At 68.7% G+C, this 22,993-nt stretch overlaps 2 protein-coding genes across 7 annotated transcripts; both read right to left on the minus strand.

The window, feature by feature from the left end:
* Positions 1 to 52: 52 nt before the first annotated feature.
* RAPGEFL1 (Rap guanine nucleotide exchange factor like 1) lies at positions 53 to 7,626 on the minus strand. Its single transcript, XM_066981426.1, is given in 16 exon segments — positions 53 to 253; positions 518 to 572; positions 1,150 to 1,214; positions 1,326 to 1,413; positions 2,420 to 2,470; positions 2,599 to 2,689; positions 2,770 to 2,948; positions 3,031 to 3,153; positions 3,289 to 3,386; positions 3,476 to 3,643; positions 3,746 to 3,858; positions 4,383 to 4,480; positions 4,563 to 4,713; positions 5,126 to 5,204; positions 7,150 to 7,384; positions 7,387 to 7,626. Coding segments are annotated over 16 exon segments (1,920 nt in total). The 5' UTR covers positions 7,588 to 7,626; the 3' UTR covers positions 53 to 128.
* A 3,727-nt stretch (positions 7,627 to 11,353) lies between these two features.
* CASC3 (CASC3 exon junction complex subunit) lies at positions 11,354 to 22,961 on the minus strand. 6 transcript variants are annotated; one of them, XM_066981578.1, is made up of 14 exons: positions 22,668 to 22,961; positions 21,338 to 21,365; positions 20,979 to 21,016; positions 19,306 to 19,464; positions 19,067 to 19,218; positions 18,531 to 18,707; positions 17,619 to 18,313; positions 15,912 to 15,976; positions 15,548 to 15,662; positions 14,773 to 14,871; positions 13,798 to 14,012; positions 12,764 to 12,886; positions 12,521 to 12,578; positions 11,354 to 11,808 (listed from the first exon to the last, which is right to left on the minus strand). In XM_066981578.1, exons 1-13 carry the CDS (start codon positions 22,929 to 22,931, stop codon positions 12,549 to 12,551), a joined length of 2,160 nt encoding a protein of 719 aa, XP_066837679.1. In that variant the 5' UTR covers positions 22,932 to 22,961; the 3' UTR covers positions 11,354 to 11,808; positions 12,521 to 12,548. The 6 variants fall into 6 exon arrangements, with proteins under 6 accessions (XP_066837679.1, XP_066837678.1, XP_066837677.1 ...); XM_066981577.1 differs by having other exon boundaries at positions 11,354 to 11,811; XM_066981576.1 differs by having other exon boundaries at positions 12,521 to 12,591.
* Positions 22,962 to 22,993: the final 32 nt, after the last annotated feature.

Raw genomic sequence — 22,993 nt, forward strand, 5'->3', positions numbered from 1 at the left:
CACGGGAGGGGGGGGGGGGGGATGTGGGGGGAGACCCCAAACCCCTGCCCCCCCCCCGGCCAAAGTGCGTCAGTGCTGGGGGGCCGGACCCCCCCGGCCCCCCCCCTTAGGACCCCCCCCCCCCCGGCTCACTGGGCGCCGGGCTCCAGCTTGTAGGAGAGCTCGAAGAGGAGGTTCTGGTTGTCGATCACCTGCAGCTGCCGCACGTAGGCCTTGGTCTGCAGCTGGCTGGGGGACGCCTCCAGCTCCAGGCCTGCAAATGGGGGGGGCGAGGGGGGGGGCTCAGGGGCTGGGGGGGGGGGCACGGGGTTGTGGGGACCCCCCCCCCTCCCAGGCCTGGGGTTGGAGCCCAGGGGAGGGGAGGCAGGGCCACGGAGGGGCCCGGGCCCCATCCCGTGGTCCCAGCCCTGTTCTGTGACCCCCCCCCCCCCCCCCGCAGTGAGGATTTGGGGAGGGGTCCAAGGGGCGTGGGGATGGGGAGGGGGGGGGGCACTGGGAACCCCCCCCCCCTACTCACAGAGGGGGCGGCTCCGGTACTTGCGGATGGTCCTCACTTTCTCAGCGATGCAGTGCTGGGGCACAGAGCACCCCCCCCCGTCAGCACCTGGACCCAGGGAACCCCCCCATTTCCCCCCCCAAGGAACCCGGGACCTCCCCCCCCCAGGAATCCCAGGGACCCCCCCCTTTCCCCTCCCCCAGAACCCCAGGGACCCCCCCCTTTCCCCTCCCCCAGAACCCCGGGGACCACCCCCATTTCCCCCCCCAGGAACCGGTGACATCCCCCCCCCCCTTCCCCCTCCATTTCCCCCCCCAGGAACCCTAGGGACCCCCCTGTTCCCCCCCCAGGAACTGGTGACACCCCCCCTTCCCCCCCCATTTCCCCCCCCAGGAACCCTGCACCCCCCCCCCTTTCCCCTCCCAGGAACCGGGGGTCCCCCCCTTCCCCCCCCCCCAAGGAACCCTTCTCCCCCCCCCCATCTCCCCCTATGGGGAAGCTACCGAGCACCCCGCACCCCACAGCCCCCCCCTCACCCCCCAGATCACCCTACAGGGATCGGTCCCATCACTAAGGGCCCCCCCCCACCTTCGCTGTCCCCCCCCCCCCCCCCGGGGGTCCCCTGGCTGTGCCCCCCCCCCCAGGACACCCACCAGCTTCTCCACGTTGACCAGCCCGTCCAGGAGGGTCTTGCTGCCTTCGTGCAGGAAGGTCAGGTCTGGGGGGGGGATGGGGGGGTACACAGGGAGGTGAGGGGACCCCGCAGGACCCCAACCGCCCCCCCTCACACCCCCAAAAAGTCTGTGTCCCCCCCCCCCCAACCCCAGACCTTTGAGGATGAGCGGAACGAAGGGGATGAGGGGGGGCTTCATCTTGGCCAGCACCTCCCGGTAGGTCTTGTGGTTCCTGCAGGGGTCCTGGGGGGGTAATTGGGGGGGGGGGGTGGACGGGGGGCTCCCCACGGGTGGCAGCGCTATGCCCAGACCCCCCCCCCTTGTCCTCCATGGAGCTCCCGGGCACCCACGAGCACCCCAAAGACCCCACAGAGACCCCCAGAGACTCCACAGGCTCCCCAAAGACCCCACAGAGCTCCTGGGCACCCACGGGCTCCCCAGAGACCCCAAAGGCCCTCTAGCCACCCATGGGCTCCCCAAAGACCCCAACGAAGCTCCCGGACACCCATGGGCACCCAAAAACCCCACAGAGCTCCTGGGCACCCACAGACTTCCCAAAGGCCCTCTAGCCACCCATGGGCTGCCCAAAGACCCCACAGAGCCCCCAGGCACCCATGGGCTCCCCAGGGACCCCCACGGAGCTCCTGGGCACCCAAGGGCTCCCCCGGGACCCCACCTAGCCCCCAGGCACCCCCGGGCTCCCCAAAGACCCCATGGAACGCCCAAGCACCCAAAGGCTCCCCAAAAACCCCACAGAGCCCCCAGGCACCCAAGGGCTCCCCAGGGACCCCACAGAGCTCCCGGGCACCCACGGGCACCCAAAAACCCCACAGAGCTCCTGGGCACCCAAGGGCTCCCCAGAGACCCCAGGGAGCTCCCAAGCACCCAAAGACTCCCCAGAGACCCCACGGATCTCCCGGGCACCCAAGGGCTCCCCCGGGACCCCACGTAGCCCCGAGGCACCCCCGGGCTCCCCAAAGACCTCATGGAGCTCCCAAGCACCCAAAGGCTCCCCAAAAATGCCACAGAGCCCCCAGGCACCCAAGGGCTCCCCAGGGACCCCATGGAGCTCCCGGGCACCCAAGGGCTCCCCAGGGACCCCACACTGCTCCTGGGCACCCACGAGCACCCCAAAGACCCCACGGAGCCCCCACGCACCCACAGGCTCCCCAAAAACCCCACAAGAGCCCCCAGGCACCCCCGGGGTTCCCCAACCCCCCCCCCCATGCCCGGCCTCCCCCTCCCTCACCGTCAGGTTCTCAAATTTCCGAAACAGATTTTTGAATTTCCCCGGCAGCTTCTGCAAGACAAAAACCCCGGGGGGGGAGCGTGAGCACCCCGAGGGGGGTCCGGGTGCCGACGGAGGGGTCCCAGCCCCGAGGGAGGGGGGTCCCAGCCCCCTCCCCCCCCCCCCCCAAAGCCCCTCACCTCCCAGGTGAGGCGCAGGCGGCTGATGGCCGCGTTGTTGAGCCCGATGACGACGGCGTAGAAGGACAGCATGTCCTGGTTCTGCTTGCATCTGGGGGGCGGCGGGTTGAGACCCGGCGGGGTCCCCCCCGACACCCCCCCCCCGGACCCAAATAAAACCCCGGCGCTCACATGGCCGCGATCTTGATGAGCTTTTTGAGCAGGTGGGCGCGCTTGCCCAGCGACTCGCAGAGCAGCAGCTCGGTGCCCACCCAGTGCTGCACCTCGCTGCAGCGCTGCAGCAGCAGCTCCAGGTTGGCCGTCTCCCGCCGCCCGCGCTCCCCGTGGAAGACGTAATCCACGAATTCCAGCTGCCGGCGTAAGGTCACACACGGTTAAGGACCCCCCCCCACCATAGGGTATTTTGGGGTCCCCCCCCCCTTGGCCGCCCACCTCGTGGATGCAGCGGAAGAGCTCCCAGTGGAAGGCGGTGAGGTGGTTGGCGATGTCCTCGGGCTCCACGCGGTGGATCTCCGTGTCCCCGGGGACCACCGGGATCTCCTCGGGCAGCGGCACCTGCGAGGCAGTGCAAGGGAAGGGGGGGGGGGGGGTCGGGGCCGGGGCGGGGGGAGGCACCGGGAGGAGGCTGGAGCGGGGGGAGGCCGTGCCGCGGGGTCCTCCGCGAAGGCTCCCCCCCCCCGGGGTGCTCACCAGCGAGTCGAGGGCGTCCTTGGTGCAGGCGAAGAGGTGGCTGTTGATGCCCAGCGTGGTGAAGACGCACTCCTCGCTGGGCTGCAGCACCGCTTTCTCTGCCCGGACAGCGAGGGGGGGGTCAGCACCGACCTGCCCTGCACCCTACACCCCCCCCCTCCCGACCCCCCCCCGAGCCCGTGGCCACCTCCGGACGAGGCCACGGTGACGAGGACGAGGGCGTCCTCGCGGGCGCTCTGCTCCTCCGAGTACTGCAGCTTCTCCGTCACCGAGGCCAGGATGTCCTGCACCGAGGCCGAGAGGCGGCTGCGGATGGTGACGTACGAGTGGTCGGGCATGTAGACGCGGCAGAAGACTGCGGAGGACGGATGGGGGGGGTGGGGGGGTCGTCAGAGCCGCACGGGACCCCTCGCCCCCCCCACCCCCCCCACCCCGTTGTCCCCCCCCCCCGACTCACTCTCGTCGGAGCCGCGGAAAGCCACCCGGGTCTGCAGGCAGGAGTCGATGCGGCGGAAGTGGCGGAACAGCGGCTTCACCTGCTTGCTCGGGGGGGGCGTCTCGTCGGCCACCCTGCGGCACCGCGGCGGCCTCAGCACCCGAGGGTGCCACGGACACAGCCCCCCCCCCCCCCCCACCGGGTCCTTGCTCTTTGAGCTCATGGCCCCCAGACCCCAGGTGACCCCGAGGAACACAACCTCGTGCGCCCCCACGGGGACCCCCGGTACCCCAGGGGGACCCCAAGCACCCCCTGGAGACCCCATAAGCACCCCACACGGACCCCCAGTGCCCCATGGGGACCCCAAGCACCCCACAAGGACCCCAAGCACCCCACACGGACCCCCAGTGCCCCATGGGGACCCCAAGCACCCCATGGGGACCCCATAAGCACCCCATGGGGACCCCCAGTGCCCCATGGGGACCCCACAAACACCCAACACACCCCACAGGGACCCCCAGTGCCCCATGGGGACCCCAAGCACCCCACAATGACCCCAAGCACCCCACGAGGACCCCACAAGGGCCCCAAGCACCCCATGAGGACCCCACAAAGACCCCAAGCGCCCCACGGGGACCCCACAAGGGCCCCCACTCACTTCAGCTCCACCGTCTCCACGAGCTGGTGCAGCTTGAGGATGTCGTCCTCCAGCTCGTGGTACAGGGCCGTGTCCTTCATGATGAGCAGGTACAGCTCCTGGGGGGCCCAGGGGGGCTCAGGGGGCGGCGGGGCCACGCGGGGGGGGGGAAGGTGTTGGGCAGGGGGGGGGAGCACCCACCTTGATCACCTTCCCCGCGCTCTCCTCCTCCTGCAGCAGCCCCTTGTAGGTCTCGAGGAAGTGCAGCAGCACGGCCAGCACCGCGCGCTTGCGCCGCAGCCCCGCGCCCTCCTCCCAGCACGCCGGGGGGCTGCCGCCCGCCAGCACGAAGGTGGCACCGTCAAGGAGGCAGCGGGGCGGGGGGAGCAGCGGGGACCCCGACCCGCCCCCACGCACCCCTCGCGGCACCCTGGCACCCACTCTCATTCCCCCCAGCTCCCTCCTCACGCCCTCCAGCTCGTTGCAACCTCACGCCCCCCCCCCCCCGCCCCGCACACCCGTGTGGCACCCTCGTGGCACCCTGGTGCCAACCCCAGCACCCACCCCGGTGTCCTCGTGCCCACCCCGGTGTCCCCCCGGTTGCACCTTCACCGTCACCCCCGTGTCACCACCGTGCCCTTCCCGTGCCCAGCATCTGGCCCTCGTCACCGCACCCTCGTGCCCCCCTCGTGGCACCCTCGCGCCCACTCTCATCGCACCCTTTGCCCCCCTCGTGCCCCCCCCAGGCCCCCCCCCAAGGATATTGCTGGTGCAGCTGCTGCAGGAAGCGCTCGGTGGGCAGGAAGAGCGAGTGCGTGAGCACGATGTCGTCCAGCAGCGAGTCTGGGGGAAACGGGGAGGGGGTCAGGGGCGGGGGCACCCCCCCCCACACCAAAACCTCCACCCGGCGAGGGGAGCGAGGCCGATTCCCGAGCCGCCGCCGAGCCCCCGCGCTGAGTCAGGGCCCCGCTCCCAGCCCCGCGGGGACGGCGGCTCCAGGAGGAGCGGGGGCAGAGGCGCCGGGCAGGCCCCGAGCCGCGCGACGCCCCGCTGCGGGCACACGGGGACACGGCTCCAGGAGGGCCGAGCAGTGGGGAAACTGAGGCAGGGGGCGAGCGGCAGGCGGCACAGCCGCTGCTACCAAGGGACAAGGTGACGGTGCCGGGGACGCCACCACGGAGCTCTCCGGGCTGCCACGGGTGGCCCCGGGGAGGGCGTTTTGGCACGGCCCAGCCGAGCCCCAGCCGTCGCGGTGCGCCCAAGGGCCGCCGGTGCCGGGGCACGGAGGGGACGCAGCCGGCGCGGTGCCCGGTGGCCCCGTCCGCGCCTGCGCCCTGCCGCTGCCTTGACCTTTGGACACGGCGCCGCTTCCTCGCCCTGCCCCACGTGGGCGTCCCTGCGCCAACCCTTGGCCTAGGGTGGGAGCGGGTCCCCGGTGACCCCCCCACCCCCCCCCGGGCTGCCCCCACCAGCCCCCCGCTCGTTAACCTGGCCACAAAACCGTGCCGAGACCGGGATCCCACATCCAGCATCCTGCAACCGCAGCGGGGCCTGGGGTGGGCAGCGGCAGCGTGGGGGGGCCCGGGCAGGTGCACAGCCCCCGGCCCCCCCAGCCCCACGTGCAGCCACCCCCCAGGCTCTATATGGGGGCAGAAGATGCCCAAACCCCCCCGCCCCAAGGGGCTGCAGCTCCTCCACAAGCCCAGACCCCCGGGTGCCCTTCCTACGCGGATCAGTGCCGGGACCCTGTGGGACATGCAGAGCAGCCAGCGGCAGAGGGGGGGGGTCCCGGACACCCCCAGCCGCCCGTCCCACCCCCTCCAACCCTGCCTCAGTTTCCCCATCCCTCCGCAGACCCCAGCCTCGCGCTAAAGCAGGTGAAGGGACGGCGTTCCCCCGCCCGCTGCTGGGAGCCCCGGATGCCCGCCGGCTCGGGGGGGGCCCCCCCACGCTGCCCACACACCGGGGGCCCCCCCGCGCTCCCCGCACACCGCAGGGCCGGGCCTGGCAGCGTGTTGGTGCAGGCAGAGCCAGCGCTGCCAGTCCCGGCTCGCTCCCACCCCAAGGGCTCCCTCGTTTCGGTGAGCCCCACCCCGGCCCCCGGCACCTTCCCTGGAGCCCAGCCACGGCTTTTGGGGGGGGGCTCCCACCTTCCCCCCCCACCCCACCCCGGCTGCCCCCAGAAGAGGGTGGCCGGAGCAGGGGGGGCTGCAGGGGGGGGGGCGCGCTCGCAGCCCACCTGGCTCCCACCCACCCAAATCCCCCCCGGCACCTCGGGGAACCGCAGCGGCCGGTGGGAAGGGGGGGGATAAAAATAAGGGGGGGGGGGTGAGGGGCACCCCCTCCGCAGCCCCCCCCCCCCCCCCCCCCCGGGGTTAATTTTAGCACCGGCACAACGTTAACCATTAACCGGGAGGCTGCCGGCGGCTCCGCACCACCGCAGTCGGTGCCCCCCCCCCCCCCCCCCCGCCCCCCCCGCAGGGCGCCACGCACAGCCCCCGACCCCCGCAGGGTGCTCGGGGACACCCCCCCCCGGCACCCCGCACCCCCCCGCCCGGCCCCGCTCCCGCAAGGCCTCATCCTGACCTTGACCCCCCCCAATTTTTGCAGCCCCCCCCCCCCCCCCCGGCGCTTCTGCACGGTGCCACCCCCCCTCCACCCGCAGCATCCCCCGCGCCCCCCCCTCCCCCCCGCAGCCCCCCCCCCACCCCCGCACCCCAATCCCCGCACCCCCCGGGGTCCCGCATCCCCCCTCCCCCCCCAAAAAAAATCCCCCCCCCCCCGGTACCTGCTCCGCAGCCCCGGCCGTGCGCCCCCCCCGCCGGCAGCCGCTCGAGGAGCGCGGTCAGGAGGCGCTCGGGGGGCGCGGGGGGGGCGGGGGGGCAGCAGCAGCAGCAGCGGGCGGCGGCGGGGGGGGGCGGCAGCGGCGGCTCCGGGCTCGGCAGCGGCTCCCGGTCGCGGTCCCCCCCCGGGGAAAGCTCGGAGGGGGAAAGAGCCGAAGGGGAGCGCGGCGGAGCCTCGGGGGCGGGGGGGTGGCGGGGGGGGGCCGCAGCTCCAACCACCCCCCCTCGGCCGGCCGAGGCCCCCCCGGCTCCTCGGGGGAGGAGAGGGGGCGAGAGAGGCTCCGCCGCCGGGGCACCGGGAGCGGGGCCGGGGGGGCAGCCCCGGGGGGGCGGGCGGGCAGGTGCGAGCCCGGCTTCTTCAGCAACTTCTCCAGCGGCTTCATGGCCGGGGGGGGCTCAGGGACCCATGGGTGGTGAGAATGGGAGGGGGGGGGGGAGGGAAGGGGAGGGGGGCGGGGGGGGAGGGGGGGCTCCGTTCGGGGCTCGGGCCCCGGCGCCGCGCTCCGCCTGCCCCGCGCCTGCCGCGCGCTGCGCCCCGCCGCGGCCCCGCCGAGCCGCCGCCGCCAGCCCCCGCCCCGCCCCGGCCCGGCCCCGCCGCCGCCCCCTGCCCGCCCCCCTCCCTCCGGTCCTACCGTCGTTCCCCCCCCCCCCCCCCACCGGGGCTCAGCCCCCCCCCCCCACCTCCGCCTCCACGGGACGCGGTCACGCGTGGGGAGTCGGTGGCAGCCCCCCCCCCTTTACGCGCCCCCCCCTTTACGCCGCCCCCCCCCACCCCAAATCCAGCTCCGCCGAGCCGCCCCCGCGCCCCCCCCCCCCCCAAAACCCGCAGCACGGGCTCAGCGCACCGCCCACGCCCCCCCCCCCCCCCCGTGGGAAAAACCCGCGGGGGGGATGCGGGACCCTCCCCCCCCCCCACGCCCACTCCGCGGGGGAGGGATGCGGGGCTCCCCGCGCCCCCCCCCCCCCCCTCACCCAGGGCTCTCCCCCCCCCACCCCGAGGGCAGGGCAGGGCCGGGCGGGTCGCGGCGCTGCCCCCCCCCCCCCGGCGCCGGGCCGACAAGCCGGGGCAGGCGGCGGGCAGGGCCGGCTGGGGAGCGCCCCGCTGCCGGGGGGGGGACACAGCCCGGGGGGGGGGGGGGGGGGACACACAGACCTGGGGGGGGTCACACAGACCTGGGGGGGGACACACAGCCGGGGGGGGGGGGGGGGGACACAAAGCCCGGGGGGGGACACACAGACCTGGGGGGGGACGATACACAGACCTGGGGGGGGACACAGCCCGGGGGGGGGGGACACACAGACCTGGGGGGGGACGATACACAGACCTGGGGGGGGACACAGCCCGGGGGGGGGACACACAGACCTGGGGGGGGGACGATACACAGACCTGGGGGGGGTCACACAGACCTGGGGGGGGACACATAGCCCGGGGGGGGACACACAGCCCGGGGGGGGACGATACACAGACCTGGGGGGGGGACACAGCCCATAGGGGGGGGGACACACAGACCTGGGAGGGGGGACACACGCAGCCCGGGGGGGGGGGGGGACATAGCCCGGGGGGGGGGGGGACACAAAGCCCGGGGGGGGTCACACACAGCCCGGGGGGGGGGACACACACACCCGGGGGGGGGCCCGGCTGCGGCTTTGTTCCCGTTTCGCCTCCATCCCGCAGTTGCTTGGCAACTCCCGGCCGCGGCGCGGGGGGGCTGCGGGATGCGCGCCCGCACCCACGCGTGTCCGTGGGCACTGCGCCCCCGCGTCCCCCCCCCCCACCCCCCCCCGGTGCTGGGGACCCCCCCCGTGCTCTCTGCCCCCCCCCCAGAGTGTGTGTGTGGGGGGGGGGGGGCAGCAGCTCCCCGCAGCACGAAGAGGGGAAACTGAGGCACGGGGGCAGGAGGGGGGGCCGCGGGGGGGGGGGGGGGACCCCGGGGAACGCGCCCCAGATCCGCGCCCGGCCCCGCTCCTCGCCCCCCCCCCCCCCCGGCTCGGCGGGGACGGGGGCAGCGCTGGCGCAGGGCGGGTTATTAGCTTAATTAATTTGCTGTTATTTCTCCTAGCGAGAGCCGGGATCTGGAGCAGGCGCTCCCCTCCCTCTCCATTTGCCTTCCTCTCCCCCCTGCCCGGCAGCCGAGCGGGGACGGGGGGGGGGGGGGGGGGGTTGGGGGGGGGGGGGCGCGAAGGCTCCGGGCTCTGCTCAGCGCAGCCCGGGCGCGTGGGAGGGAAAATTGGGAAAATTACACGCAGGGAAAAAAAAAAAATAAAAAAAACCCTCCCCGTGCCAGCGCTAACCCACTTCCCAGCTGCGGCGCTGCCGGGGGGGCTGGCGGCACGGGGGGGGGAAGGGGAAAGACCCCAAAGCGGGCGGCTTCCCCCCCTAAGAGCCAGCAGCGAGGGCTGGGGGTGGGGGAGCCACAGGGAGCAGCTTTGGGGTGATGTTTTTGGGGAACCCAGGTCCCCCCCACTTTCACGAGCCCCCCCCCCAAAGCCTCGATGCTGTGACCCCACAGCCCCGGGCCTCCCGCAGCCCCCAGCCCCGCAGAGCCCCCGGCAGCACCCAAGGGCCCGGGGTGGACGTGTGGGGGGCACCCAGCACCCCCCGGCTCCGCTCGCCGCGGTGTGGAGGCGGACGGAGAGCTGGGTGCAGGCAGCAGCGCGGGCGGCAGCTCCCACGCCGCCTCCCCAGCAGTTGTTGGGCGAGGGAGGCTGCCGGGAGGGGAGGGGGGGCTCAGCCCCGACGCCCCCCCCCACCCCAGGGTGCTGGGGTGGGGGCGAGGGGCTCCCCGCACGGGTGCCGCAGCAGAAGGAAGGCGGCGGGGTCGTTGCGGGGAGGCGCGTGTGAGCTGTGCCAGGTCTCAGCGCAAGGGGAAAAAAAAAAAAAATCTGAAAAAAAATGTGCTGCTCTCCAAAACGGGTTCCCCTCTCCCTGCTGGCACCCTGCTGGTTACCGAGCGGCGCTCCTACGGGACGGGGATCAAAATAACCAGGGCCTGAACCCATCGCAGCGCTGCAAGGTCCGGGATTGGGGTCGTGCGACCCAGGGGTTAAACGGCACATCTCAGCCTCGAGGCGGAGAAACGGTTCTGTTTAAAGCAGAAACGATTTCTGCTTTTAAAAGCCCGTTTTGACGGCTGAAATTAAGCGCGAAAGGTCACCGAGTTGCAAACAACCAGCGCAGGAGGCGATCTCTGCTGGGGAGGGGGGCGTGCAGGGGCTCCCAGCCCCGGAAGGTGGGCGGGGGGGCACCCTCCCTCGCCGCAGATGGGGATGCAGAAGCCGAGGCACCGCTTGCTTGGAAGGAGCGGCGTTGGGGCGGCGTTCCCAATCCTGCCGCGTGGCCCGAGCCAGCAGCCGGTGCTCCCCCCGCCGCCCAGCACGTGCTGGGGGCGAGCAGCAGGCAGCGGCAGCCCTAACGCAACGTGCGGATGCGACGCCAAGGCCAAGCCCCTCCGCTTGTCGAGGTGCCCGCAGGACCGCGGCGGCGCCGGTCACCCTGGCAGATCTAAGCCGGGGAACGATGCTGATGGGGTCCCTGGGGGGGGGGCAGCAGCCCCCGTGGTGGCAGGAGCAGGGCCGAGGCGCTTCCTCCTGGGTGCGCACCCACGCTGGGTGCGTTGGGGCGGGTTGCAACACCGCCTGCCGCTTCCACAGCAGCAACACCCAAGCGCTGGGAGCAAAGCGCTCCTCCGCCTGCCCTGTCGAGCTGGTTTGGCTGCTGGCAGGGCTGCTCCGGCGGTTGTTGAGGTGCCTCGGCGCCCAGAAACCTCCCTCTGCGACTTCGCAGAGCTCCGGGGGCGGGTGGAAGCTCCCCCGTGCTCCGCAAGTCGTGCTTGTGGCAGCGGGGAAGGGGCTGCCCGTGCTCGCGGGTTCCCACCTTACGGGAGCCGAGAGCTCGCGCACGCACGGACCGGAGCTGCTGCTGACACAGTTACCAAGAGGGCTGGGTCGGAAAAAGAAACAGGAGGGGCTTCTAAATTAAGTGGCCAGCACGTTCCTGACACTCAGCTGCACTCCGTCTTCTCAAACAACGGCAGAAATAAACTTGCTAATTTAAAAGAGAGAATTTAAACCAAGAATTTACTTATCAGCTGTCTGCACGGGGGGCGCAGGGGACGTCGGGTTCCGGCTAGCCAGACAAACAAATTCAGATACCCAAAAGAAACAAAGCAGCTTTACTGAAGGAGCTGGTTCATTTCTTAAATAAAAACGGAGACCACAATCAAGCAGTTGAGTTTAACATCTTAGAGAAAGGGAAAAGGGCAGACGTTTACTAAAAGAGAGAAGTCGCGAGGCTGGTGGCCACGGAGCGACCCCGGCGGCTGGTACTGCGGTGACCTCGGTGCCCCAGGGGGAAGGAGGGCCGACGAGCAGCGGTGAGAGATGGATTTCAGGAGGGCACCAGTAAAACCGGGGAGGGAAGGTGCCTGGCCCTGAGCAGAAGACGGTGCAGCTGATTTCATCCCGCCGCCTCACCTACGCACGGGGAAGGAGCCTTCTCCGGGACGGAGCTTCCTCCTCGCCGAGGTGCCAGGTCCGGCGCTGGGATTTCCACGGCCACGTCCCTACGTGTTGCTCCTCTCCTTTGATTTTTCACTTTTGCTGTCCTGCTGGGGAAGCAGATGGGCGGCGGGGGGGGTGAGGCTGCCCCCCAGCTCCACGGGGGGGGTGCTGCCAGCGAGCACCCTCCGCACCCGGGCGCCAGAAAGCGACCGCCGCCCTCCCACCCCGCGGCGCCGGGGAAACCAGCTCCCTTCGGCCTTCGTGCACGGGGTGGAACCCTCCTTCCACCTCCAGGCCTTTCAAAGGGCACCTTGACGGGATGATCTCAGGGCGGATTTACGAGAGCTGCGCATTTCCCCGGGTGGGAAAACAAAAAAAAAAAAAGGGGGCGAAGCGGCTCCACCCTGCTCAGAGGCGGCGCGGCGGCAGGAGCCGGCTCTGCGGCACCGCCAAGGGACGGAGCAGCCACCGGCACCCGGCGCGCGCCCGCCCGGGCCTGGCCTGGCCTCGCCGTGAGTCAGGCTCACTCCCGAGTGCCAGGCGAGGCGTGAAAGAGGAAACCAGAACGCACACGTGGCGCTCGCGCACACGCATGGTTCGCAGCACTGCCGGGAGGAAACCCGAGCCCGGCGCAGGGAAACGGCTCTCAGCTCTGCAAAGCCCGCACGTCTGCTGGCTGAGCTAGGCACCAGGCACTCAGCCTCCCAGAGAAGTCGCCGCCTCCTAGCTTACGACTGGACTTTTCTCCCTATTAAGTGTTTTTATTTCCTACCCTGAACCAAAAAAAAAGAAAACAAGAGTCAACTTCGGACTTACTTTTTACGTGGGTTTAGATTTAAAGTATTTAGAAATTAACTGGAGCCCTGCTTATCACCTGCAACGAGAAGCTGAGGTTTGGGACACGTCAGAAATTAGACAGTTTACGATCTTCCTTGGAAACAACGTATTTTTTTTTTTTGTTGGATGGGAGAGGGAGCCTGCAGCACCGCACACGCCCCGAGGGGACAGCCCCGCGCACGCGAGGACTCAGGCCGAGGGGACAGGCGGAGGGGACGGTACCTCGGGGGGCGGCGGCTTGATGGTGACCGGCTGGGATGTCCTTCGCGGCGGCGAAGGTTTGGGCTGCACTTGCTGCTGGACAGTGTTGTAGTACGTGACCCCGCCGTACACCTGGGACTGCGCCTGCGTTCCCCAGAGAGCAGGAGGAGGGTCAGCGAGCTCGGGGCGGCGGGCACCGACGTGCCTCACCCTCTGCGAGGCCACCGCGCATCCCTCGAGGGCACCAACGCCGCCGCGGCGCGCGGGAGGGCTGGGGGGACGCGGTGCTGAGCACGGGCAGGTACGGGGCTGCAGCAGCCTGCGGGCTGAGCTTGGGGCAGCTGGGTTTCCCTCGCCCCGCAGAGCTTTGTGCTTTGGTGTTCGTGCTCCGCAGCAGCCGCTGGTGTTTGCGTGCGGAGCAGGCAGGGAATAATTCCCCCACCACCACCACCACCGAGATCTCCTCCAGCCGCCTGGGGGGCCTGGGATGCGCCCCAAAAGCGGGCTCGCTCCCTGCGTGGGCCAGGGGAGGTCAGGAAGGGTGCTGGGCTGGAGCAGCGTGCACGTCTCCCGCTCGCCACTGCGTGTCAGCCGTGTGCCGCTTCCCCGCGCCCACCTCGCCTCGTCACCGGGGTGCCCGCAGAGGCGCAGCGCCCTCGCCCTCCTCCCCTCGCCCTCCTCCTCGTGCGGAGGCAGAGGTAGGAAGCCGGCGGGGAGCAGGCGGCCCTGCGGCGGGGGTGCTCGCACCCGGGGCTGTCCTGCTCAGCGCCTGGCAGCTTCCAGCTCCTGCCTCAAGCAGAAAGGGAGGAGGTGCAAAGCAATTCTCAGGGTGTCCTTGGCTTTAGCACGGACCAGGAGGGCAAGCAACGGTTCACGGGCTGCCCGTGGGCTGGCTCCCCTTTCTGAAGGGGAAGATCTCGATTCTGAGATCACCCAAGTTTCATAATTTAGACCCCAAATCTCTCCCGGGCGGGCTCAGAACGTCCCCACGCAGCGCAGCATCCCGCCCCGGGGCGCTGCTCCTGCTCGGGGAGGACGCGGCGCAGCCAGCTTACCTGCGTGTTGGAATAGAGGTGAGGAGGGGGCGGCGGGGGCAGCGCTCCCGGGGGGTAGGGGTAGCCGGGGTTCCCAAAATTCATGACTCCAGGCGGGGAGAAGTAAGTCGGCGCAAGCAGCTGCTGCGGCGGGGGCTGGCCCGGAGGCATGGAGACCGGTGGAGGGTAAAGGCCGGGGTTTGCCATCGGGGCCGGCGTCTGGTGGGGGTGTAAACCTGGGGGTGGGGGGGGGACAAAAATTAAGCAGAACGTGGTGACCTGAATGAAGCCAGCACGTCGCGCCGAGGCTGCCAGGAGGCCGGCGGAGGGCAGCAGGGCTGCGCCGGCCGTGCTGCGGCAGGGAGGGGAAGCGCTTTGCTCAGAGGCTCTTCCTGCAGCCTCCAGACCTCAGCTCCTGCGCTGGGGAGGGAAAAGGGAAGCTGCCCCCAGCACCGAGCCCAGCCGCCTCCCCGCTCCCGGCTCACAGGAACCGGATGCGGCCCCACGCAGCACACATCCACTTCAGGAAACGGTTTTGCAGGCAAGATAGGGAACACCCCACTTCGACAGCTCCCGGTTCCGCTTTTCTCTCCTAATCCACAAGCAGCAGGGAGCGGGGAGCCAGCCTGGCCCGGCAGCTGGCACAGCCGCACGCCCCGCTGACGAGGCGGCGACTCGGCCAGGAGGCTGCGCGCACAGCCTGCAGCCATCCCGGGGAGGCTGCCAAAACGTGCGGGTGCTCTCGGTCCTGCACTGCCTGCAAGGGCCTGAAACATTTCTTCTTCTTCCCCAGAGACGTGCACCGATTCAGCCTCGCTGCACGAGGGAAGCAGGTCTCCTCCACGTCATACAAGAGGGAAATCGGATTCCCCCGGTGCCTGAGGCCGTGCAGAGCAGATTCATCTGCGCCCCAGCACAGGCGCAACGGCAAGGTCGGTGGGAGAAACAGCAGAAACACCAGCTGCCCCGCGCCCTGCCGGGGAGCGGGATCCTCACCTGGATGAGGGAGATGCATTTCTGGCTGCACAATCATCCCCTGGGGCGGCAGCGGGGCCGGGTTCTCGCTGTGGGTGTAGATTGGTCCCTGGAATTGTACTGCAAGAGAGAGCGGTGCATTAAGAAAAAGCTCCACCAGATTTTATTCCACTGCAGCAGATCACGCTGCACATCCAAAGCCATCTACAGTTCCAACGCTCGAATGCATGCTGCGAGCTCCGCTCCCCCCCAGGAACAGCACACGCAGCCCACCAGGCTCGCAGATGCTACGTGCTCCCAATCCAAGAGCTCCCCGTTCCCTCTACAAAGCAGCAAAATGCTCGGGGAATTTCTCCTCCAAACGGCGGAGTAAATTCCAGACCCATCCTCGCTCGTGCTCCGTCATTCTCCCTGCCGCTACCCAGCGGAAGCGCTGCTCTGATTTCAAATTAATTTTAGCTCCTAGCCCTCACGAGGCAAAGCGGTGTCCTAGAGAGCCCTTGCACGGGGCGGGAAGGCGCTGACAGTTTCACTGTGTTTGAGCACGGCACGGGGAGGCTCGGAGCAGCCTTTTGGTTACTGCAGGAGGCGAAGCAGCGATGCTATTTACGAAGGGAAGACAAAACCCCTGCTCTTTTTTTTTTTTTTTAGTTTCTGCAGGAGGCGAAGCAGCGATGCTGTTTGCGGAGGGAAGACCAAGCTCCTGCTCTGCCCCACCGGGCAGCCCTGAGGGAGCAGGGACTCCCGCCCCAGCTGCCGCTTTTCCGAGCGCGCAGAGCGGGAGGGGAACACTCACGTGGGTCATAGTAGTGCCCTTCCATGATGCTGATGTGCATGGGGGGGGCAGGCTCCGGCACCGGCGGTCTCTGCCGCTGCGACGAGTAGCGCTTCACGCGGCCCCCCTGCACCGCCTGCAAGAGCCAAAGGCGGCAGCGGGGTCAGCGTGCGGGGCAGGAACCCCCCCCAGCAGGGCAGCGCCGACCCCGTTTCCCCAGCCCCTGCCCTCCCCTCCGGGTCACGCAGCAAAAACCAAGCACGGGTAAAAGGGAAAGGCCGAGGAGCCCCGGACGGGCTCCGATTATTGCAGCCCGGATCCCAGTAAGCGCTCTCGGTTTCCCCACTTCCCCAGGCAGGAGTCACGCCCCGCACGACAGCCTCACCATTTCCTCCATCCTGTTAAACTGCGGCGGTGGCCCCGTTCCCACGTGCATATGGTTAGGAATGCCTGCGGAAGAAAGCAAGCTGGTTATTATGGGTCGTTACGGGTTGCATTTCGCCAACAGCCGCCTCGCCGGCCCCAGGCACTGCCAGCGGGCGCCCGCGAGCACCGGCCCGGACATCGCCGCACGGCACGGACGCAGCTCCGCCTGCACGACGGAAAACCCTACAACAACCTCGTCCCTTGGCAATTTTCAGTATTTCAGCAGAAATCAGAAGCTGCTGTGTCACTGCACAGTCATCCACGCCGCTCGATGCCTTAAACCTTCCTAAAAAAATCTGGGTTCTGATCTGAGCTCTGCTCCTACCGGACGAGGAGCTCTTCTGAGCAGAAGCATGAACCCCTACGGGACAGGGAAGCGCTTTAAAACCCTCCACGGGGCACGGTCGCGTTTATCACGCGCTCCCTCAATTCCAACAGCAGGTTTACGGTGCAGGTGCAACGCCGCGGCGTCAGGCTGGTTGTGGGCAACTCCAGGGGAGCGGAACAAACAGAACGACCCGCCGGCTGGCTCGCCGAGCCACACGCCTCCCCTAACCAACTCCCATCCCCTCTGCTGGGGAGAAGCGAGGGGGCAGCGGGGTGACGAACACCTCCTTCTGCCAGCCAGGAGCAGACGTCCCCAGGGCTGGGGCTCCTCTGGCCTCCGCCTGCCCCCCAGGCTGCCCCACGGTGAAGTTGTTCAGACGCTTTATTTTTAAGCATCGAAAAGCCCCAACCGCCGTATAATCTCAGCTGTGAGTCACAGCATTTTTGAACTCTCGTTCTGCTGGCATATTCAAACCCTGCCCGCTCTCGCCTGCGATCAAGAGCGAGGCTCTGTTCACACCGAGGTTTTACCCAGCACGGCAGCGTGAGGAGACTTCTGGTTTCACAAACCTAACCCTCGAGAGAGAGGCTTACGAAAGCAGCGAGCCTTCCTTCTTGCTCCGGTTTTATTCCTCTCGGGGAGGACTCTGACTCTCCCCAGAAAAGACTTTAATTCTGCTCAGGGATAATTATACCCCCGATGACCTCTCGTGTGGATGCTCAGCTAGAAGCCAGTCCTTGGCTCACGCAGGCGTAGCTCTGCCCTGCTTCCCGACCCCGGCCTGCCTGCACGAATTCGTCTGCACCCAAGCCACGATGCGAGGCGCTAAGCTCGGAGTCTAGTGAGTAATCGGGCTAATAAACACAGGGAAGTTCCCCCCCCCCGCCCCGAGCAGAAAGGGCGTTATGGGCGAGGGCAAGGAATAATCGAGCTCCCGTGAGCGGGGCCCAGCGCTCCTTATCTGCTCAACTCCGGCTGCTGCACGTCGCCCCGGTGCCTCACCCCGCGCAAAGTTCCTGCTGCCCGTCCCCAGGAGGCCTCCACCTTTACCGAACCTTCCCCGTCCTCAACACGAAGAGGGGCGGAGAGGGGGAAAGGATCCGGTCTGACGCCCGCACTCAGTTCACCTACGCCGGAATGGTTAGTTCATCCCTTTTTTTTTTGCTCCGTTTTGTCCCCTTCTAACCATTCCGCTGCGTTTTCTCTGCGCTATGAATCTCCACCACCCACCTCAGCCGAGGCTGGACTGACGCAGTTTGGCTCCGACGGGGCCGCAGAGCCGCGCGTGGCGGGGGCTGCAGCAGGAACCCCCTGTAGCGAGAGGCGGCACCCACTTACCCCTCAGCTCCCGGGGCTGGATGAACTGCGACTGCCCCGGAGCCCAGCTCTGCTCCGCGAGGTTCATTTGCGTCATCTCTTGCTCCAGTCCATCCAAGCCGGGTTCCACCGGCGACTCCCAGCTGCTGCTCTTGGCTGGCGGGGGGGACGCCTCGGCTTGCGCAGGTTTCGGGGGCACGGGAGCCAGCCCTTCCGAAGCGGGCGCTTCATCCGCCGCCTTCCCCGCGTCCCCGGCTTTGGCTCTGGTCCTCCTCGCCCGGGAGTAAGACTTCTTCTCGACGGGTCTGTCTGGCGGCGGCTGCGCGACGTCGGCGCTCGGGGCCTGGTTTTCCAGAGCAACCTCCTCCTTCCCGGGGCTGCCGTGGACGTGCGCCGCTTCCAGCTCGGGGGACTTGGCCCTCGGCGGGGTCTGCTCGGCGCGCTTCGCTCGGTAGCCGGCCTCCTGCTTCGCCTGCTCGCCGTTTCGAGAGAGGTGCGGCACGCTGGCTTCCGAGGCTCGGTAGCCCGGACGGGTCTCTTTGTAGCCCCCCATCCTCGGGTAGTTCCTGGGTGGGGGCATCCTCCCCGTTCCCGCAGAGCTCCTGCTGGTGAAGGTTCGCGGCGGAGCCGAAGCGCTCTCTGCGCCTTGGTGCCTCGGGGGCTTGCTCGGCCTCTCGCCGGACCAGTTGGGGTCTCGCTGAGGAGGGCTCCCGAACCTGGGGACGAAAAACAGCACAAAGGGCGCTGCAACCAAACCTCGGGGGGGGGCTGCAGTGCCAGGGAAGCCCTCTCCAGGGCGCAGCGCCCAGAACGCCCAGGACCAAGGTCGCAACCCGGGGCCAAAGACTTTCTCCTCCCGAGCACTGGGCCCGATGAGAGGGCCGAGGTCTCCCTCGGGGACGAGCCGGGCTCGGGTTTGCCCTCGCCGCTCACCGGGGTTTGCGCATCCTCCTCGGCTTGATGTCGTCGGGGTTGTGAGCCGACCTGATGTCGTAGCCGTAGAGCGCGATCAGCTCCTGCCTGGTCTTGGGGGCCTGCTCGTCCTCGCGGAACTTGTCGTGCTCCCAGCGGCCCTCGTCCTTCCACAGCTTCCGCTGCCGACCCTTGGGCCTGACCGGTGCCACGGGGAGGGGAGAGAGGTCGGGGCAGAGCCACGGAGCCGTGGCGGCCTCAGCCAGCACCGCACACGGACACCGAGGGCTTCTGGAGCAGGAGACGGCGTCTCTTCTCCCTCCCACCCAGCCGCTGATCTACCCGCTGTTCCCACACAGCAGCAGGGTCACTGCTCGCTTTCCTTGGGGTTTTTTCTACGCCCAGTTCCCTCCTTTTTCACAGCTAAGACCCGAGAAGCCCCGGCAGGACACGGCCAGCAGGCAACTGGGCCAGAGCACGGGGAGATCCAAGCGCTGGCTCGAGAGCGACGCTCGCCCTGCCAGGGGGAGGCGGACGCCCGGGGGATCCTCACGTACCTGACCTCCTCCTCCTGCGTCTGCCCTCGCAGGTCGTGCTCGAAGAAGAGCCCTTTGCGTGGGATGTAAGCCGGGTTCTTGCGGTCCTCGTCATCGTCCAGGTGCTTGGGGGCTTTTTTCCCAACCTTATTCTCAACGGGCTCGGTGCTCTCCTGTCAAAACCAGGCAGCTCTTAACACTGCAGCAGTCCCTCTACGAGAAGCCCCCCGCGGAGCGGAGGGAGCGTGTCTGACACCTACCTGCCCGTCCCCGCTTTGCCTCTCACCGGTTACAGCACCTTTGGCGTCGGGTTTCTCGTCCCCTTTCTCTGCTTTCGCTGCGGACTCGCAGGAATCGTTGCTATCCTGCTTCAATTCCACCTTCGCGCTTTCCTCCTCGCTGTAATCCTCTTCCTCCGCCTGAAAGAGCCCCGGTTACTTGGACGCGCACCTTGAGCAGCGGGTCCCTCACGCATTTCCCGAAGAAACCCCAAATCTGGAGCTAGATCCCTGTTCTAGTTTTCAGAGCTCTGACTTTCGCAGCGGAGGGCTCGCCCAAAGCCCTCCCTATCCCTACGATTTCACGAAAAAAAGCAAAATTAAACCCGAGGTCTCTCCCCAGCGCCACCGGACCCAGGAGCCAAGCTTCCCAGAGCGCAGCCAGCTCCCCCACACCGCCAGAGCCTGGTCTATCCGAAACGAAAGGGCTCCCGCGAGCCCGGCTGGCGAGGGCGACGGCGGCTCCTGCGACCGTCCCTCGGCTCCCACGCCCCGGGCCCCGCTCCAGGCCCCGCCGCGCTTCCAAATTCCCCGGAGTCCCCGGGCTGACTCACGGCGAGCGCCGCGCTGGCAGGAGCCTGACCTCGTTTCACCCTCCAGGAGCCTCGCTGGGGCTGGGATGGAGGCTAAAAATAGCTCGGGCGCGATTAACAAAAAGCCTGCTCTATTTTTTTTTTTCTTTCGACACACACACACGGCGTATTTGCACATCAACTGCTCCCTTTGTTTACGCTGGGGAAGCCCAGCCGTGGTGGCGGCATTATTTTTAGGCGCAGGAACGGAGTCATCCTGGCACGCCGGTGATGCAACGCGGCCGCTGCTCACGCCCCCAGCGCTGCGAGGCCTCCGCCCGCGAGCACCGAGCCTGCGGCGAGCCCTCGCCGCCGCTTCCAGGCTCGGGGGGCTGCTGGAAGGGGGGCACAAGGAGCTGCCCCCTGCCCTTCCGTGCGCCGACCCCGCAGTGCTCGGGGCAGAGGTCGATTCGCCACCACCCAGCCCCGAGAGCTCCCCTTTCACCTGCCCTGCGGTGGGTTTTTAAACCCGGTGTCCCCCCCCGAAAACCCCTAAAAAATCCATCTCAAGAGAAGGGTTTTCACTCGAACACCTCTGTTGCGATTATCAGAAGCCAGGGCTTCTCCGAGCAGCTCTGATCTAAAAATCCGGGGATTTTTGAGCCGGGGCTGCCTGCCCGGCTCAGGCACCGGGTCGCAGCGGGCGTGAGGGCAGCTTTCTCAGCACGAACTGAGCACAGAGCGACCGTGAGCACTCGTGGGGCGCACGAATTACCCCAGGTGCCTCACAGAGAAAACAGGGATGCCGCTTGGGAAGCGTCCAAGCCAGCAGTTAGAGTTTAATTTCAGCTAATTACAACGCAACCACCCTCCTACGCCCCCTTCCACGCCCTCCTCAGCCACGGCTAATCCTCCTGTCACGGTGTCTGAGGAGCCAGGCGTTATTTTGCCGCGCGGGGCCGGACGAAGCAACGGCCCCACAGGACAGAACTGTCCAGAAAGGGGGGCAATCGGACCAAAAAAATCCATTTTCCACAGGGCGGCTCGCTCCAAGCCTCGGCACTGGGCTTTGTGCTAAAGCGACACGAGCCGCGGCCGCCCGGCGGAACCCGCGAGCAGCAGCGGGACGGGGACTCCTCTTACCTCCGAGTCTTCTGCGCTTTCGTAATCCGAGAGCACGGCTGCAGGGGGGAGAGAAAGGAGCCGGGCGTCAGGGCAGGAACGCGGGCACGGCTTCGCTCCGGGCTGCCGCGCGCCGAGCAGCCCCGGCAGGGGAAGTCGGAGGCCGGCGCTGAGCGGCCCTGAGGAATTCGCTCCACGGCTGGCCCACACGGGAGGAAGCGAGGGCGAGCCTGGGGAGCGGCGTCCCTGTGCCCCAGCGTTTGCACGCTATTACGAGGCGAGATGCAGGACCGCAGGGCTACCAGAAAAGGCATTTTCTCCTGTTTTTACCTTTGCGCACGCAGACGGCACCCGCGGTGCCGGAGGGAACAGTTACTCACCATCTCCTTCGATGCCGTCCTCGCTTTCCTGGAGAGAGAAGGGACAGAAGGGTTGTTTTAGTGTGGGGGGGGGGGAAGGCCGGCCGCTGATTCCCGCAGCACGCAGCGACCCCAGACACTGCGACGGCACGGCCTGGCCCCGGTCCTGTCGCAGCCGCCCTTGGAAGTTCAGCTTCAACGACCAAGCACAAAAAAAAAACAAAAAACAAACAGGTTCAGGGCTCCCAGCACCCTTCCTTAGGATCCTTCTAGAGCAGGCTCCGCAGAGGGACCGCGGTTAAATAAAGGAGCGTAAACTGTGTCAGCTGCCGGCGGCCTCCCGAGGGAAGAGAGCGACAGGGACAAGAAAGGTTTCCCCTCCCGACACCGCGGAGCCGGGCAGCTCGCTCGGGGCAGGACACGAGGATTGCTCGAAGCAGGAGCCCGGGAATAACGAGCAGATGCGGGGCAGGACCGAGCCCAGAGAGACGTGGCAGAAATATAACCCTGCGCCCCAGAAACAACTGGGAACGGACCCGCGCGGGTCGGGGAAAGTTTCAAGAGGAAGAGCAGAAGCTGTGAGGGAGCTGTGAGGAAGCCGAAATCCAAAACAAAACCAGCCGGCGGCGAAGGAGATAACGCCGAACGCCCAAACAAGGGGCAGAGCCGCGCTGGGAGCCGGGAGGAACTCAAAACAACCGGCGCTATAAAACCGTGCCGGGACGAGCAGCGCCCAGCTGCGGGGGGAGAAGAGCCACCCTGCAGCACTGGGGGGGGGGCACAGCAGGCTTCCAACGCCCCCAACGCCCCCACTTAACGCCCCCAACGCCCGGCCACAAGGGAAGGGGCCTGAGGGGGCAGCGAGCCCGACCCTGAGGGGTCCCGGGGTGCAGGGGGAACCCCCCGCCCTCAGCGGGGGCCACAGCCCGGCTCCCCCCGCTGCCCCCGACCCCCCCGGGGCCACCCTAGCCCAGGACCAGGCCCCCTCCCCAGCCCCCCCCGGTGTACCCAAGCACCCCCAGCCCAGGCCAAGCCCCCCCCGACCCTCTCCGGGTGCCCCCAGCCCCCCCAGTAGCCCCAGCCCTTAACCAACCCCCCCCAACCCCCTCCGGTGCCCCTGGGTGCCCCTTTCCCATGACCAGGACCCCCCCTCCCGAACCGTCCGGTCCCTCCAGGCCCCCCCAGTACCCACAGACCCCCCGCAAGCCCCCCCCGAACCCCCTCCCAGCCCCCCCCGTCCCCTCGTCCCCCCCCCGTGCCCCCGGGGGGGCCTCACCCGTGGTCAGCCCCCCCCAACCCGGTAGCCCCCCCCCCTCAGTCCCCCCCCCCGGTGCCCCCCGCCCCCACTCACACACTCGGACTGCGGCTCGCTCTTGGCCGCCCCCCCGGCGGCGCTCTCGGCCCCACGGCCCCGCGGCCCGGCGCCGAGGGCCCCGGCGGCGCCCCGGGGCTGGCGGTGGGGAGGCCGAGGCGAGGCTGAGCCGGACCGGGAGCCGGATCCGGAGCGGGACCGGGAGCGGGCGGCGCTGGCGGCCGAGTCGGCGCTGTCGGAGGCGGCCGAGTCCGAGTCGTCCTCGCTGTCCTGCGAGGCGCGCTGCCGCCGCCGGTCCGCCATCTTGGGGCAGCCGGAGGGGCGGGCGGCGCCGCGGGGCACCACGGGACGGACTACAACTCCCG

This window comes from Anser cygnoides, chromosome 22, assembly GCF_040182565.1.
Source record: "Anser cygnoides isolate HZ-2024a breed goose chromosome 22, Taihu_goose_T2T_genome, whole genome shotgun sequence".
Classification (NCBI taxonomy): domain Eukaryota; kingdom Metazoa; phylum Chordata; class Aves; order Anseriformes; family Anatidae; genus Anser; species Anser cygnoides.

Bases quoted from the DNA above. Each gene is read 5' to 3' on its own strand.
- CASC3 (XM_066981573.1), bottom strand. From the start codon at position 22,931: ATGGCGGACCGGCGGCGGCAGCGCGCCTCGCAGGACAGCGAGGACGAC. The intron at 18,314-18,530 runs GTGAGCGGCGAG...TTTCGTCCCCAG, and splicing joins AGGAGGATGCGCAAACCCCG to GTTCGGGAGCCCTCCTCAGC. The intron at 14,013-14,772 runs GTGAGGATCCCG...CCCCACCCCCAG, and splicing joins AATGCATCTCCCTCATCCAG to GTTTACACCCCCACCAGACG.